The sequence below is a fragment of the Enhydra lutris genome, unplaced genomic scaffold, assembly GCF_002288905.1.
Source record: "Enhydra lutris kenyoni isolate GAN:26980312 unplaced genomic scaffold, ASM228890v2 scaffoldscaffold67, whole genome shotgun sequence".
NCBI lineage: Eukaryota > Metazoa > Chordata > Mammalia > Carnivora > Mustelidae > Enhydra > Enhydra lutris.
This window is the reverse complement of record NW_019154151.1, coordinates 9,254,255-9,270,908: the sequence shown is the minus strand read 5'-3', so window position 1 is coordinate 9,270,908 and position 16,654 is coordinate 9,254,255. Positions and strand designations below refer to the sequence as shown.

The following is a 16,654-nucleotide window of genomic DNA, read 5'->3' as shown; positions in this document are numbered from 1 at the left end:
AAGGTTGTCTGGACCTTATCCCCAGTGCAGTGGGATGCCAGGCATTGAGGTATTTTAAGTCAGATGTGAAGGAACTCAGATTTGAGGCAGATCACATTGGCTGCAGAGTGTGTTGGAGCCACTCTCACCCCCACCCTCTAGTGTGGGTAGACCAGTTTAGGAGGCTGTTGTCATCATCCAGGAGAGCGATGATTGGGCAAGGTTGGCAGAAGTGATAACCGGGAAGTGTGGACTGATGAGAGACAGTGCAGAGGTAAATGGATGGGATGTGGGCATGAAGTGGAGGAAGGAGTCTGGCTTGGGCAATGGGGTGGGTTGTTGAGTGAGACCCCTTGGAAGAGGAGAGCAGGAGGAAGGGGAAGAAGAGGAACAGTGGGAGGAGGAGGAGGAGGAGCTCAGGCTGAGAAAAGTTGAATTTTAGGAGTCGGTGAGTTGTCCAAATGGAGTTCTTCACTGGCCAGTTGATCACATGGATCTGGACTTTGGGTGCAAGATAAAAGATGTGGGTATCATCAGCTTACAGACCCCGAGGGTGAATCAGCTGGCTATAGGAAGCCAGATCATGGAAATGGAGAAGGGAAATGGGAAACAGGAGAAAACCAGAGGCTCAGACAGCAGAGGCCAAATGTGTATCACATGGCATGGAAAAGGAGAACTTTTGTGACCTCCCAAGTCAATATCGTTTCTTTCCGTGCTACTTTGGTTTCCTAATTACCGTGGGTCTGTGTTTCTGGAGGCCGGGTGGGCTGGGTTGGGGTGGGAGTGTGTCGTACTTTTATACTCCTTGTATCCTTGGGACCTTTGAGGGCTCTTGGTGTTCTTCTTCTCTTGAGGAAGGCAATTTCCTTTTCCTTTTTTCCTCCCTCTTTTGGGCTGTTTATGAGATTCTGTCTGCCAGAGCCTGCTGGTGGGGCCTTCCTAGACATGTACATTAAGATGCAGCATAATCTAGTGGTAAAGTGCATGAATTTTGGAGACAGTTGAAACTAACTCCACTAATTTCTAGCTGGATGACCTTAACAAATTTGCTTAACTATTTTGAGTCTCTATTTCTTCATCACTAAATTAATACCTATCTCCAATGAGACCTTGTAAAAAATGAAAAAGATAACAAATAGACAGCTTTCATCACATTCACTGCTATTATTATTATTATCATTTCTATTTTTATCATTTCCAATCCAAGGCAATCTGGAGCATGCCATCCTAGGGTTTTTATGCCAGGTATCAGGAGAAAGAAAGAGTACCTGAGAAGCATGTTGTATTCATGATCTATAATAAACTTTGTCCTGTCTATATGAGGAGAAAGTCACAGGGCTAGTTTGAGCCCAATGGGGCTAGTTCAGAGTGTTGAATCTCATAGCCCAAGATAAGGATTCTCTTTCCCAAGATATCATTAATCTACTGCAACATCTGAAATGGAAATTTCTCACATTCTAGCAGATTGGTTTGGAGTCTCAGAATCCTTATTGATGGGATTCTGATTGCATAGTCAATCAGTAAACCAGTTCTATATTCACCCTCTAAAATAAAACTCAAATATGTAAAACACATTTCTATGGATTTCAGATCCCTGGGGGCCCTGAGATCCAGATAACAGAAAAGAACTTCTTCACTTTGTTGTCAGGATTGTCATGGTTACCTAATGGTTCACTCAAATTCACAAGTACATTCTGCTCTTCTATAAAGCAGTATTTGCATTTCAAAGAAACCCACATTTTTCAAAATTCCCTTCTAAAAATATTTGCTTCAATGGGGAAAATAGAATTAAGGACAAGCAAAATGAGGACTTACAATACCAAAGTTATATTTGCTGCAAGAATTTCAATAATAAAGGTTTTATTAGAACTACAGGTATGTAGCTGTAAAACACAGGCTTCAGTGAACAAATTCAGGGTTTGATTACAAGAAGCATTTGCTCAGAAGTAATGGCTTTTCTTTTCCTTATCCACCAGAAGTTTCATCATTAGCACAAAGTTTCTTACACATTCTTATTAATTTTTATCACCCATTGTTTATTTGGATTTTAAAAAAAGCTTAAAGGCATCCCAACCCTGTTGGTGTGCTCTTAAGCTTAAAAGAAAAATACAGGGGCGCCTGGGTGGCTCAGATGGTTAAGCGTCTGCCTTCAGCTCAGGTCATGGTCCCAGGGTCCTGGGATCCAGCCCCTTATCAAGCCCCACATTGAGCCCTGCTTCGGGCTCCCTGCTCAGCAAGGAGCCTGCTTCTCCCTCTCCCTCTGCCTGCTGCTCCCCCTGCTTGTGCTCTTTCACTCTCTCTCTCAAATAAATAAAATCTATAAATGTTTTTTAAAAAAGAAAAATACAGGTATTAATGACTCCTGATTTTGTTGGCATGAATACCAACCACTCTTTACATAATGCAAAATAGGTTTCCTAATTGATCAATCACCTTATATCCAACTTAAATTATGAAAATATGGTTGTGAGAGAAATACTTGCACTACATAAAAATAGGCCATTAGCTGGTACCTAGGAATCCTTGGTATATACATCTTTATATACTCTCCCATAATATCCTATAACCTCCTACAATACTTATAATCTCACAACACTAAAAGGTGTAAATCTTAATTATAAATGAAACTAGTTGAGGAGAAAAGAGGAGAGTAAATTAAATTATAGTACAATTTCTCACATTTTGATTTATATAATTTTTTATTTATATTATTTTATTATTTAATTTAACTTGATACTTTTTTTAATGAGAAACGATTTACCTAATGACCTATTACTATCTATAGCATCTTGGTTAATTTTCTTATCCTCTCTGGCATCTGTCAAATTGAGCAAGATAACTGGCTCAAGATAACTTAGTCATGTTTAAAGACACAAGAACTGGGGCACCTGGGTGGCTCAGTCATTGAGCCTCTGCCTTCAGCTCAGGTCATGATCCCAGGGTCCTGGAATTGAGCCCTGCATCAAGCTGCCTGCTCAGTGGGAAGCCTGCTTCTCCCTCTCCCACTCCCCCTGCTTGTGTTCCCTCTCTCACTGTGTCTCTCTCTGTCAAATAAATAAAATCTTAAAAAAAAAAAAGACACAAGAATTTGCCAAAAAAAAAAAATCCTCTGTTCTGGGAAAGTGTTAGTGAAGATGAAGAAATGGGGGATTCCTGAACAGGGAGGTACCAGTGCCTTACTCCAACAGTGTCTCAAAGTTGCAGCAAGCCTCAGAAGAACCATTGTCAAAGCAGCTCCAGTTTCGTTTTGTTTTGTTTTTAAGATTTTATTTATTTATTTATTTGACAGAGAGAGAGACAGCAAAAGAGGGAACACAAGTAGGGGGAGTGGGAGAGGGAGAAGCAGTCTCCCCCCAAGCAGGGAGTCTGACATGGGACTCATCCCAGAACTAAGGAATCATGACCTCAGCAGAAGGCAGATGCCTTAACGACTGAGCCACCCAAGTGCCTGCAGCTCCAGTTTTGACAAAGATTTCTGTTCCTTTAGTATAGAGCAGAAGCACCAGAGCCATGAAAGCTTGAAATGAGTTTGCGATCTAAAACAATGTATGTCTCAGCAGACTATGGGACTGGACCTGCCTTTCTGAAACTCTGGCTCCTAAATTTTGACAACACTTAAGGAATAAGGGAACCACAAAAATAAATGAGGCTGATTTTTCTTCCGTTTTAGCAAGGTGAGGACCCAAAACTTAAATTCCTCCAAGGTAACTTCTATCCCTAAGAGCCTTGGCCCACATGAATATTAGATTAATGAGAAACCCTTTTGTCAGAATAGCAAGGTCCCCTTGCCTTAACAACTTCCCATCTCTGCTTGGGTCACCTTTGATTGTCTAGGTGATCAATACCTGACCTGCACTTGGCAGCTCTTCAACTACTTTCAAGGAATTTGGAAGTGGGTTGCAAGGCAGTAATTTTAATACCCACCAAAGCCTATTTTAAATGGGACAGACCTGCATACACCTATATCTAAACATCCCTTAAACTTTGTATTAGCCTCTAATCTCATTACAGGCAGAATATATTTTTAAAAGGAGCTAAACTGTGTGCCATACAGCCCTCCTCCAAAATTCATACATTGAAGGAGAAGATTTGATTCTTAGGTTAGAGAGAGAAAACTAGTCTCTGAGAGAAAGGGAGAGCCTCTGAGACAACCACTAGGAGATTAGAGCAGAACAAGCACTCTCTTATTTTTGTTCCATTTATGGAAAAGCTGGACATTTTCTGATAGAGTGCAACACAGCTGGTAATGCCGAAGTGAAAGCTTTCCAGTGGGAGGAGCACACGGATAGGAAGCCCCTTTGTATTGCAAGAATGCTGATTGGCTAGTTATAGTAAAGGTAGTAAACATGATTGATAATCTATTTAGATTCCATTTACTGGACTAGTACATCCATCTCTTATCTCTTCTGAAGATAAGAGATAAGGATTCATAGTTGTACCCTCATCAGAGGATACCCAGGAGCTAAAAACCCTCTCCCCTCATGCTACCTCCCCCATACACCCTGGCTTGAAGTCAGTGGATATAAAAGCCTGGCTCCTTTGTCTCAAGGTGGATCAGTTCCATAGTGCCCTTTATGTCCCAGAGCCACCTGGGGCTCAGGCTGAGGCTACACTTCAGCTGAACTACATCTATGCCTAGTTTCTTCCCCTGTCCTGTGCTGCATTCCTCATCTCCATACAAATTTCATCTGAGAACACTCCTGAGTAAACTCCTTTCACAAGAATCCCCATCTCAGGCTCTGCTCCTATGGAACCCCACTTAAAACACAGGGTATTAATATGTTTCATCTCTATGACTGTCTTTGTTCTCCACTTTCCCTTTCTTAGTCAAGTCAACTCTACTGCCTTGCCTCAGAGTAACTTTGTGGCAGGACTTTTCAGATTTTGTTTCCCCCATATCCCAAGTCCACTGTAACAGAGTTTGGAGAGTGAGGAATTTCCCTCACACTAAAGAGCAATCCCCACTCCCACTGGAGGGGGAAATAGAGAGGACTTCAGTCCCTTGAGGAAATGGGACTTCTAACCAGTTCCCTGGCAGCCCCAAGAAGAGTAGAAACTCAAGGCTGATGACCTGGATCCTACCCAGGGCTCCAGGCTCACCAAATTCCTGGGTCCTCTATGCCAAGCATGGCACAGAAGCTGCCTAGCTCGCCCACGTGGAAACTTGGAAAATAGGCATCACTTCCATAACTAATGTGGAAAGATACCCTGTAGTAGATAGAGTTTAGTCTATATATATTTTTAGAAAATGAAAACATCTAATATTTTTTTACACCTGAGTCTGAGAAGTGTTTCATACCTGCTACATGAAAGGTCAGCAAAAGAGGAAGAGGTATTATTATTATATTTTGTTATTATGAAAAAATCTATTGCCAGAATGTTTGTGAGGCATTTTCATTAACTAATAAAAGGCATCCCCTGAACTCTGACCTGAAAGAAATAATTTCTGGATAACATATACAGTATGATGCAGTATTAAATACACACATCCGCATTCTTACACAGAGAGAAAGACAAGGAATGGTAACTATTAATGGCTTACTTTTATTTTCTTCCTCACAGTTTTCTGTACTTTCTAAAATTTTGTAGGCAGAATTAATGTCTTTTCAATCAGCTGGTTTCTTGTTCTGCTCTCCACCACAGGTCAGTTGGTATATGTAGTACCAGGTGCCAGCCCCATTACCAGTCCCGCAGCCATCAAGCCCAAATTCTGGGCCCAGCCCATGCTGCTACGAATATCTCAGGAGTCTCTCCCAGGCTAGTGAGAACGCGTTGGAGGGGGGAGTCTGGAACAGCAGTCAAGTGGAATCAATCTAAGGGGCAAGGTTGTTTGGGGACGAGGGAAAAAGGAAATGAGGTGCTGGGCTCCTTCTTTTGCATCCCCACTCCACCACTAATGGATGGACCAACAGACACAGACAAACCAAAGTCACAAGCAGACAGGAACACGAGATGTGGGGACTCAAGGCTCCAGTGGATGCATCAACACCCGAATGTGGGTCCACGCCCGGACCATCCCTGTTCAGATCCAGGCTGTCAGACCTGTCTCCCACCTCACATTTCCCCCATCTCTCTGCTCCCTGATAACAGCTTCCTCCCCTCTGCCTCTCCAGTCGCCTAAGCCAACCATTTCGGCTGCTGATATGGCCCTGCCTTTTACAAGGCAGGAAAAAGACGCTGGGTTGGGGTGTCCCCATGGGGAAACACAGAAGCGCCTCCAAAGTCAGCAATTGTTCTGCTACCCTCCACCCTCACTCCAGGAGTCTTCAATCAACACCCATACGGCATACAGGAATCAGGAACGGTTTCCTCCTCTTCTTCCTCCCCCGTGCTTGCCCACAATAATGGCACCTCCAGGGAAATAGGGACCTGGTTACCTGAGTGGAACCGCTGTCTGGACCAAGACTTCAGTACGTAGGCTTCTGGTCACGTGAGGCTACGTCACTGATGAGATCGGGTCCCAAATTTCCCCTCCTATTATTAGCAAAGCGGCCGGCAACCCGCCCCTTCCCTACCACCACCGCGCCGTCAGCAACGGTCGCTTTTTTCGATCTTTGCACAGCCAAAAACTATGTTGTCTTTCTAATTACTGTAAGGGGCAACATCTTCTCCTGGGCTACTGGACAATTCTACTGTTTCTCTGGAAGGAATGGTCCCACCATTTTCTCTGCTCCCTCCACCTTGTTTCTTTGGAATCCCTAAGGTTCTTGTCTGTAATCCTGAAAATACCTGGAAATGGGAATGGGGGAAGGGATGTCAGAAAAGGGAGCAGAAAGAAAAAGTGAATTTTTTTTATTTTCTTGTTAGCATTATTCTGTTCCTTTTTTTAAAAAACACTAAGTATGCATCTTTTTTATTATCAGAAAATATGATAGAACTTTATTAATTTAAGAAAAAATTCACTTAAAAATGACATTTATCATAAACAATCACACTTACCGCATAATGAGTTTTGTACATGCCACTCAAATCAATCTTAATTTCTTCTACATCTTCTACATCTTGTCACATGACAAGATCCTGTTTAGCGAATCAGTTATCAAGGTTTACAAATCTACTAATATGGTATAACCAAGTAGGCTTTATTTCTGGAATGCAAGAGAGTTGTTCAATGTTGGAAAGCCATTCATTCATTTATTCAACACATTTACTGAGCATGCATTGTTCTTGATGATGTGGTTACAGCAGGGAATAAAAGAGACCTCAGTCTCTAATCTCATGGCTCTCACATTGTAGTCAGAGAGACAAACAACAAACAACATAAATAAACAAAATATATAGTATATTGTTAATGATACCTACTAAAAAGAGAAAAATTAAAGGCAAGAAAGAAAGATATGAAAAGTTCAGATGGGTTGAACATTTAGATAGTGTGACTTGAGAAGGAATCACTAGGAAGGTAACCTTTGAGTAAAGACCTGAATTCAATGAGGAATCTAAGTATGGTGATATTTTGGGTAAGAATATCCTAGGCAGGAGAGCAAGGAAAAGAAAATGCTCTGTGAAGGCAACAAGCCCTGTATATTCCAAGAACATCAAGGAAATAAGGATGGCTGAGCTAGAGAGAGAATAACAGAAGATGAAGCAAAGAGATAATAAGGCTGAAGAGAGTAAGATTCTATAAGTTAGAGTAAGCACACTTGCATTTAAACAACTGGGGAGGTGGAGGTGGGGGAAGAGTAGAGTTTGAACTTGAGGGATCTGTTGAGAATAGACTATACAGAGACTAGAGTGGCAGGGAACCCAGTCAATCGAAATAATTCATTGCAACAACAAACCAAAGAAGAAAAGAAATCTTTCAATTAAAGTATTTGATAAACTTAGCCATTTCTGAATATTTTAAAAGTGTTACCAAAATAGGAATAGGAGGAAACTAAGTTTATGCAGTAAAGAATTATATATAATTTAACAAATCATTCTTGGTTATATTAAATCAGATATAAAAGAAAATACCCTTATCCTGATAAAGAATATATCAGAGGAACTTCTGACCTGGCAGATTCCTCATTCCTTATGGGCTACCAAGACCACAGAACTCATGACTTGGCTCCACTCAGTGACATTATTTCTTTGTATTGCCTTTTTTTTTCAGTACTTGTAAACATAAGTGAAAATAACCTTGGAAAAGGGAGAGAATGACCCTGGTAAATACAACTCCTTATTGACAATGTATCCTATTTCCTGTCTTTCCAGTTATGTCCTTCTCTCCCTAACCAGTATCACATTTTGCTTTTTGCCATTGAGAACCTTGTGGGGGGCACTTCAGGTAGTAAGGCCATAAGTAATTTGTCTTTTCCTAATCTATCTTTTTCTGCATGTTTACAATGAGCAAGTATTTTCATAATCAGAAACTATCAGAAACTTGGAACTCAATGATGCAATTATTTAATGCATGGAGAAAAGCTTGGATATGAAAACATCAATATGTGGCAATCTCTACATGGAAGTTTTATGGGGAATAATAATTTCTGTCTCTATTTTTTTGTATTTTTCAAATGTTCTATGAGGCTTTAGTAATTTAATTTTATGGCAAATTTGTCAACCTGAAAAATTTTGTAAGAGCTCTCCTCGCTCATTAAAATATTTCTTCATACATGTTAAAAAAAAGAAAAATTAAAAAAGAGAGACTATGTCAGAAACAGCAAAAGTTACACTAAATGATGAAACAAAAGAGGCATTCCCATTTTCTTCAAGAATAAGATCAGGAAGCTCTCAGGCACTGCATTACTCAACATAGTTCTGAAGGTTCTGATCAATGTAACACATGCAGAAAAGAAAAGAAAAAAGGTGTAAGTATTGGAAAGGGAGAAATGGGGAAAAAAATCATCATTTGCAGATGATCATGTATAAATACCTGGAAAAACCAAAGTATCACGTGAAAACTATTGGAATTAATAAGATAGATCACAAAAATTGGCAGATACAAATAATACATACATAATAATAGTAGATTACATATATATAAATATATACATAAATACATATAATAGTAGAACATGTTCCTTAAGCAGAAAATTCCCTATCAGAAATTATAACTGGAGAAAGAATAGCATTTCAGGAACAAAGACTACTAAACACCTAGGAAAAACCTAACAAGTAATAGGAATTACTTAGCTGAAGAAAATTATGAAATTTGATTAACAAACATAAAAATAGATCTGTACAAGATAGAGACATACCATATTCCTGGAGGGGAAGCCTCAATTTTAAGATGTTAATGTTCTTTGAATTAATTTGCAGACTTACTACAATTACAATACAAATTCCAAATGCTTATTATGTGTTTACTGTTGCTCAATCCGGAACTTGATTAATAACCACAAATGCACCTACTGATATGTGCATAAAAAGGACAATAGAAATTGTTAGCAGTGGCTGAGAACAGAAACGATATTGCAGAGCTCTTTCTCTGTATACTTCATATATTTCTTTATTATTCTGAATATCTTAAACCATTAATATGTTACCTTTGTTCACCAGAAAAGAAAAAAACAAGAGTTTCCGAATCTGGATTATTATATGTAACACTCTCTAGGCCATTGTACCAGTTCTTAATATTTAGGGGAGCAAAGCCCCTTTCAGAAACTGATGAGGTCAGTGAACTGTATCCCCCCCAAAAAAATGCACTTAACCACTCATACATTCAAAAACAAAGCCTTGTGTTCAATTTCAGGTACAGCACAGAGGTGGTCAGTTGAGAAACCCCACTCTAGGTTAATAGGTATGGTCAGTGGGGAGACTCCCTGCGGTCCCGGCACACATTTGGCTGAGGGGGCAGCAAAGTGGGTGTGGGCTGCAGACAGTGACCCTGCAGCAAGACCAGGTTCTCCCTGGGTGCCCTGTGGCAAGGAGGCCAGAGGTAAGAGGCCCAGCTGGCTGCACCCCTCCAGCCAGGTGGTAGCAGCAGTGTTAAGGAGCCCTGTTAACTAAGGCACCAGGAGAGAGGGCAGAGCAGGCCGATCTGGGTGCGTCTGCCAGCCAGCAATCACTTCTTTTTCATGGGAACCCACAGCTGCAGGGCTCTGTGGGAGCAGCAGTCCCTCCTAGGCATCCCTGAGTTACACCTGTGGGAATTTGGGGGAGGGAGGGAGAAAGGGAAGAAGCCAAAGACAGTTACTCAAGTTGGTCCCCTGAGTAAAGGTGGTATTTACCACCTTGGTCACCAGTCCCTGTGTACTTTTAGAGCCAGAGATAGAGTCAAGTGGCTGAATGCAGGGAATGAAGGCTCAGGAATATGAGAGGAGGTAGAGGGTCAGCACCTTCCCCACCCTTGACAAAATAGGGGGAATTTGGCCATCTCTGCATCCCTCACTTTGTCCTTTCCTCAGCCGAACAGCTCTTCCTTTTGCCCAGAGCTGAATCATGAAAGTGGAACCTAATCCTGGGACAGGTGTTCAAAACTGTCATGGTTACAGCCATCAAATTACAGGAGGTTCACACAGCAGTCAGCAATGGTTTGGGAACATTAAATAAATGTTTCTCTAACAGAACAAGACAGGATCATTTATTTATCCAACTGAAAAGCTGTCCCAGAAGGAGAAAAAGTAGGATATTATTTGTCCAAAATAAATAAGACTGGACAACCTAACATCTCTCCATGGATCAATTTACAGATCACATTAGAACATACTTATCTAGTTGAGGAAAATTCCATTTTTAGATGTTCAAATCCCTTAACATGTTTTGAAAACTATTTCCTATGTGGTCAATAGAATTCATTTTCTGTGTGGTAAAAATTAACCAAAATTAATGGTGCCTTCAAATATTAGTGGGAAATCTCTATAAATCATGCAGCTCTTTTTTGTTGCTGCTTCCCACACTGTGGTATTTTCTTACTGTATTAATAAAGGGTGGTGATCGCTTTAAAAACAAATCGGAGGAATGTTACAAAAATACAGACCCCATTCCCATTCCTTGTCTCCTTTCTGACACTCTGCCTCTTACTTATACTGGAACATGCGCCCGACTGCAAGGGAAACGGTGGCACCAGTGGATGGGGGATTGAAAGTGGAGCGAGGAGAGAGTGTCCAGTTGCCTACGAAGAAATGAAACAATTCCCCAACACACAACACACACAAGTAAATCTTGCCAGTAGCCCTCCAAGAAGATGCATCCCATCCCCGGTATCTAGAAAAAGGCAAATTCTAACACAGGGAGAAGGGGCTACTTTTGGCCCCTGGGACTACAAAGACAAAAAAAAAAAAAAAGAGTGACAGGACCTGATGTGGTGGGGTGAGGTAGGAGGGGGGCTAAAGGAGGGGGCTCATGCTCTCGGTAGGAGTGGAAATTGGGGACCCACGCTCACTGGCGATGCAGCCCTCACGTGACCAGGAGCTGACGTGGGCAAAGGTACTTAAAGCCCTGCCGGCCGTCCTCCGTCCTCCTCTGGGTACCAACTCTCTTGCGCCGCGCACTGCCGTGCGTTTAACCCAGGCGAGGAGGAGGAGGAGAAAATTCCCCCAGATCCGGGCAGGTGGGTGTGAGGGTGGGCATAGCCTGGCACTCCTGAAAGGGGTAGCTCAGAGAGGCGGGCGTCTGAGGCCGCGGGTGCCTCTGCCTCGCCCGCTCCTGGCCAGCTTTCCCGATCCCCGCGCTCAGTCGCAGCTCATTTTGGTGGGCGGCGGGGAGAGGGGGAGGGGGGAACCTAAAGACTGATATACTTGCGGAGAATCCGCTTACTTCCTCTCCCAATGTTTTCTGGTTTTGTGTTTGACACTTCGGCCCCGCACCCCCACATCCTGTCCTGTTTTGAGAGGAGGAGGAAGAGAAATAAACGTGGCAGCGCATATAAGGCCAGCGGGGTGGTTGGGCAAGGGTGACCGGAGGGGACGCAATTGGAAACAAGCCGGCCTGGCCCGTTCACTCTCACCCTCACTTTGCAGATACCTCCCCCGACTACGCCCTCCACTTTCCACTCCCCCGCCCCCCGGCCGGCCCCCGGTCCTTTGGGGGTGCTGGAAAATGGGTGTGCCAGCCTCTGTAGGGGAGATGGCGGGTTTGGCGCTGTCTGGACTTCACGGGAAGGGGGGACCCTAAGAGAATCTGGTATTAAACCGCTGTGCTAACTCCCAGACTGCTTTCCAGACACCTCCAACCCACACAGCCCTTCACCCCCGTTTATTGAGTCCTGGAAAGGGAGTTCTGGTACGCTGGCGTGAGGCATGGCGGTTATTAGGGAATTTGGGTGGGGGGTGGGAGGCGGAGCCCAGAACGGAGAAACAGTGGAAAATCACGACCCTCAAACCGAAAGGTCAGACATCGGGGCCTCTGATCTGCAGGCTTATGCTACGTCGGGGGGCTGGGGACTGAAGGACGGGTGATCATGGGAGGAAGACACTAGATTGTTTGGCAGTAATCCCTCATCCCGCGTCCCATCCAGTTTTTGCTGCACCCTCGCCCCGCCCCCTCCCGCTTGGGTGCAGGAGAAGGGGTGTGGCTGTGTGTCCCGGAGAAATGGCGGACGGGTGGGGCGGGCAAAAGGAAGGAGTGGTTGAGTGCCTGGGGAGTCTGCGCAGGAGGGAGGAGATTGGTGTGGGATGGGAGGGGTAAGAAGAGTTGAGGGAATTGAGAGGTTGTCACTCTACGCTACGCGAATGCTAGAAGGCAATTATGGGGACTTGTGGCCTGGGTCTCCAAACACCGGGCTCAGTCTCCAACCTCTGGTGTCTGTATTTCTGCCCTTCAGTCTGTCCTTAGGATGAAGCTTTCACTGAACTGAACGAAGAGGAAACAGCCCTGAATCCCTGGAGGTCAGTGTGGAGGGTGGGAATTGTCTGGGAACCCCTGGAGTGGGTATGGGGGAAACCAGAGCAGAGCCTGGGGCCAGAGGCTTCTCTTCCCCCCATCTTTTCCCTCTGTAGGGAGACACCCTTGCCTTGGGCCTGTATTCTTTTGGTGCAGAGAAAGGGGTGTGGCATCTGCCTTCTTAATTAATGGTTTGACGAGGAAGGGTTAAGGAAGGGAAGAGGATCCCTGAGACAGAAAACTTCACCCACAAGGATTCAAATCAGCACAGGAAATGGAATCCATCTACCAACGACCCCAAAACACCCTTTCTGGGCTCTCTCTGCAGGTCTGCCTGAATTTGAGGCCCTGCACAAGTACAAGCTTGGTGGAAAAAAGTAAACTGCCCGTGTTCCCAGCAGGTTGGTATGTGCATGAGCACCATCTGGGAATCCTTGGGCATGACTGAGGGGGGAATCAGCAGCATCTGGGGTCTCTACTGTTTTTCTGCTCTCCACCAGCTTTCGTAGTGTCCATACTGCCTCTCATCCCCCATTTAGGTGCTGGGAAATTGTGTGTTGGCATTGGGTAGGGCCAGCTAGGGATGAAGGTGTAGGAAACCTTAGACAACCTGGGTCCTATGTCTGGGTGCTACCCCACGCACCAAGCATTATGTTTCCAAGCTCTCCCCTGTGTAGGCTTGGTTAAGCACAAAGTGAGCCGGAGCCTTAAGTTTCATTTCTGTCCTTTGTCCCAGGTCCTGCTCTGCTTGCAGCCTGGGGAAAACCTGTGAGCCTGAGAGGAAGTGCCTCGCCCAGACGTGCACACATCCCATTTAGGAAAGCCAGTTCCACACCCTGGATCAGAGAATTACTACAGCTGCACTATGAGCCGAGTTCGAGATGCTGGCTGTGTCGCCGCCGGGATAGTGATTGGGGCTAGTGCCTGGTACTGTGTCTACAAATATGCCAGGGGAAGAAACCAGACAAAGAAGAGAATGGCCAAGCCCAAGACAAGGGCTGTGGCTGGGAATGGAGCCAGGGCTAGAGCCGGACCAAGGGCCGGATTCACAATTGACCTTGGGCCTGGATTAGGTCCTCCAACCCCAGTCCGCACTCGGACAGAGGACAGGGCCCAGGATGAAGCCTCTGCTCTGGAAGCAGCTGGAGATGAGGCAGTGGCCCCAGCTGCAGCCAGCGCTGAGGCTCAGAGTGGGGCAGGAAATCAGGTCCAGGAGACAGAAGGGACAAGGGTTGGGTCTAAGGCTGAACCAGTAGCAAGGGCCACAGCGCCTTCCTCAATGGCACCACCCCCCGGGGAGGCAGAGGCTTCCGTGGCTGCAGAGGCCCCCACAGTGGCAAGGGCTCCCAAGTCGCCAGAAGCCCCTGGCACAGCAGAGGCTGCCGGGCTGCCCATGGTGCCTCCCAGGGCGCCAGCGCCTACCGAGGCAGCAGCATCTACAGAGGCTGCGGAGGCTCCTGTACCCACAATGCCTCCTGCCGCACCAGTGCCTTCTGGGGCAACAGTGCCTACTGGGGCTGCGGAGGCTCCTGGGACTTCAGGATACCCCAGAACAGCAGCACCCTCCAAGAAAGCAACGCCTGGGGCTCATACCGGCGCTATACCGAAGGCCGGGTCAGTGGCTGGAGCTGTACCCAAAGGTGGAGCCAAGGGAACCAGGTCTCGGACTGGGGGTAAGGGCAAGGGCAAGAAAAACAAGGTGGAAGTAGATGAACTGGGGCTGGGCTTCCGCCCTGGGGATGGGGCTGCGGCAGCTGCTGCAGCCTCCGCTAACGGGGGACAGGCTTTCCTGGCAGAGGTCCCTGATTCTGAGGAAGGGGAGTCCGGGTGGACTGACACAGAGTCCGAGTCAGACTCTGAGCCTGAAACCCAGCAGAGAGGGAGAGGGGGGAGGAGACCTGTTCCCATGCAGAAGCGCCCCTTTCCTTATGAAATAGATGAGATTCTCGGTGTCCGAGACCTCAGGAAAGTCCTTGCTTTGCTTCAGAAATCTGATGATCCTTTCATCCAACAGGTAGCTTTGCTCACTCTGAGCAACAATGCCAATTATTCATGCAACCAAGACACAATTCGCAAATTGGGAGGCCTCCCAATTATTGCAAATATGATCAACAAAACCGATCCCCACATTAAGGAAAAAGCCTTAATGGCCATGAATAACCTGAGTGAGAACTATGAAAATCAGGGCCGACTTCAGGTATACATGAATAAAGTAATGGATGATATCATGGCCTCTAACTTGAACTCAGCAGTACAGGTAGTCGGACTAAAATTTTTAACAAACATGACAATTACCAATGACTACCAGCACCTGCTTGTCAACTCCATTGCAAACTTTTTCCGTTTGTTATCTCAGGGAGGTGGAAAAATCAAGGTTGAGATTTTGAAAATACTTTCAAATTTTGCTGAAAATCCAGATATGTTAAAAAAACTGCTTAGCACCCAAGTGCCATCATCCTTTAGTTCCCTTTATAATTCTTATGTGGAATCAGAAATTCTTATTAATGCCCTTACTCTGTTTGAGATCATCTATGACAATCTCAGAGCAGAAGTATTCAACTACAGAGAATTCAATAAAGGTTCCCTTTTTTACTTATGCACTACATCTGGAGTGTGCGTTAAGAAAATTCGAGCCTTAGCCGATCACCATGACCTCTTGGTGAAAGTGAAAGTTATAAAACTAGTGGACAAATTCTGATTGGCTATGTGCTCTCAAAAGACTTGAAGAAATTTCTTGATTTTCCAGTCTGGAAGCAATGAAAATTGAAAGTTATTGCTTTTCCACTTGTCCATGTACTAAAGGGATCCTTTCAGCTGCCAGTTTTGAATAATGTATCATCCAGAATGATGTTATCTGTGACAGTCTCCAGCTTGAAGCTGAACCATTTTATGAATACCAAATAAATAGTCCTCTTGTACTGAAAACGCATTTGTGACTTTAATCGTGCTGCTTGAATGGAAATATTTTTACTGGTTCCTCTATGTGAATTGACAGTGAACCTGTCCATCATAAATAGCCTACACTTCTGTCATTTGTTTTGACTTGAATTTATCCACCAAAGACTTCATTTGTGTATCATCAATAAAGTTGTATGTTTTGACTGACAAAAAAAAAATGTTCTCATGTTTTTAAATCTAGCTGGTGAGATAAGGCACATAAATGCAAAAGGATAACTAATAGCACCTGGGCAATGTTCATAGTCAGATATGTGCTGTCTGGTTAAATGACGAAGTTGCTAGAAAGCTTTAAACTCTGAAAGGACAGCATGAGAAAACACAGAAGAGCATTTCAGGTGAGGAAAATAGTTTGAAGATAGTCATGAGGTGGGAAATCTGTTCCTATGATAAGAAGGTAACCAATTTGCCTGAAATGGAAGCTGTGGGAAAAGAAGTGATGAGAGAAAAGGGTGGAAATCAAGGGTGAGGAAATTTGGGAGGAGATCCCAAACCCATAGCTGAGATTGAAATACCCTGTCATATCCTGGGATTTACTAGACATTTTTGACAAAGGGAAAAATAATCTGGTGGCAGTGTGCAAAATGGATTGGAGCTGGGATGTGGTTAGGCATCAAGACTGGAAATGAGGGGCACCTGGTTGACTCAGGTGGTTCAGCATCTGCCTTCAGCTCAGGTCACGATCCCAGGATCCTGGGATTGAGCCCCTAATCGAATTGGGCTCCCTGCTCAGTGGGGAGCCTGCTTATCCCACACCCCACCCCACCTTCACCCTCCACTCATGCTCTCTCTCATAAATAAATAAAACCTTTTTTTAAAAAGACTGGGATGAGAATGTTGTTAAAAGTTATGATAAACCAAAAATGAGATGGTAAAGGATAAAATAAGATGGTAGTCACCACCTTATAAGAATTGTCAAGGAATGGTGGGAAAAACAGATGCTTACCAAAAAAAGAAAAAGACCAAGGTCTGCTGC

At 44.3% G+C, this 16,654-nt stretch overlaps 1 protein-coding gene across 5 annotated transcripts; it reads left to right on the top strand.

Annotated features, from left to right (window-relative positions):
- Positions 1-11,378: 11,378 nt before the first annotated feature.
- Positions 11,379-15,834, top strand: LOC111159189 (armadillo repeat containing, X-linked 2). 5 transcript variants are annotated; one of them, XM_022521639.1, is made up of 4 exons: positions 11,379-11,452; positions 12,665-12,728; positions 13,052-13,124; positions 13,460-15,834. In XM_022521639.1, the coding sequence occupies exon 4, from the start codon at positions 13,589-13,591 to the stop codon at positions 15,419-15,421; it is 1,833 nt and encodes a 610-aa protein (XP_022377347.1). In that variant the 5' UTR covers positions 11,379-11,452; positions 12,665-12,728; positions 13,052-13,124; positions 13,460-13,588; the 3' UTR covers positions 15,422-15,834. The 5 variants fall into 5 exon arrangements, with proteins under 5 accessions (XP_022377347.1, XP_022377348.1, XP_022377346.1 ...); XM_022521640.1 differs by lacking the exon at positions 11,379-11,452 and adding an exon at positions 11,630-12,229; XM_022521638.1 differs by lacking the exon at positions 11,379-11,452 and having other exon boundaries at positions 11,630-12,728.
- Positions 15,835-16,654: the final 820 nt, after the last annotated feature.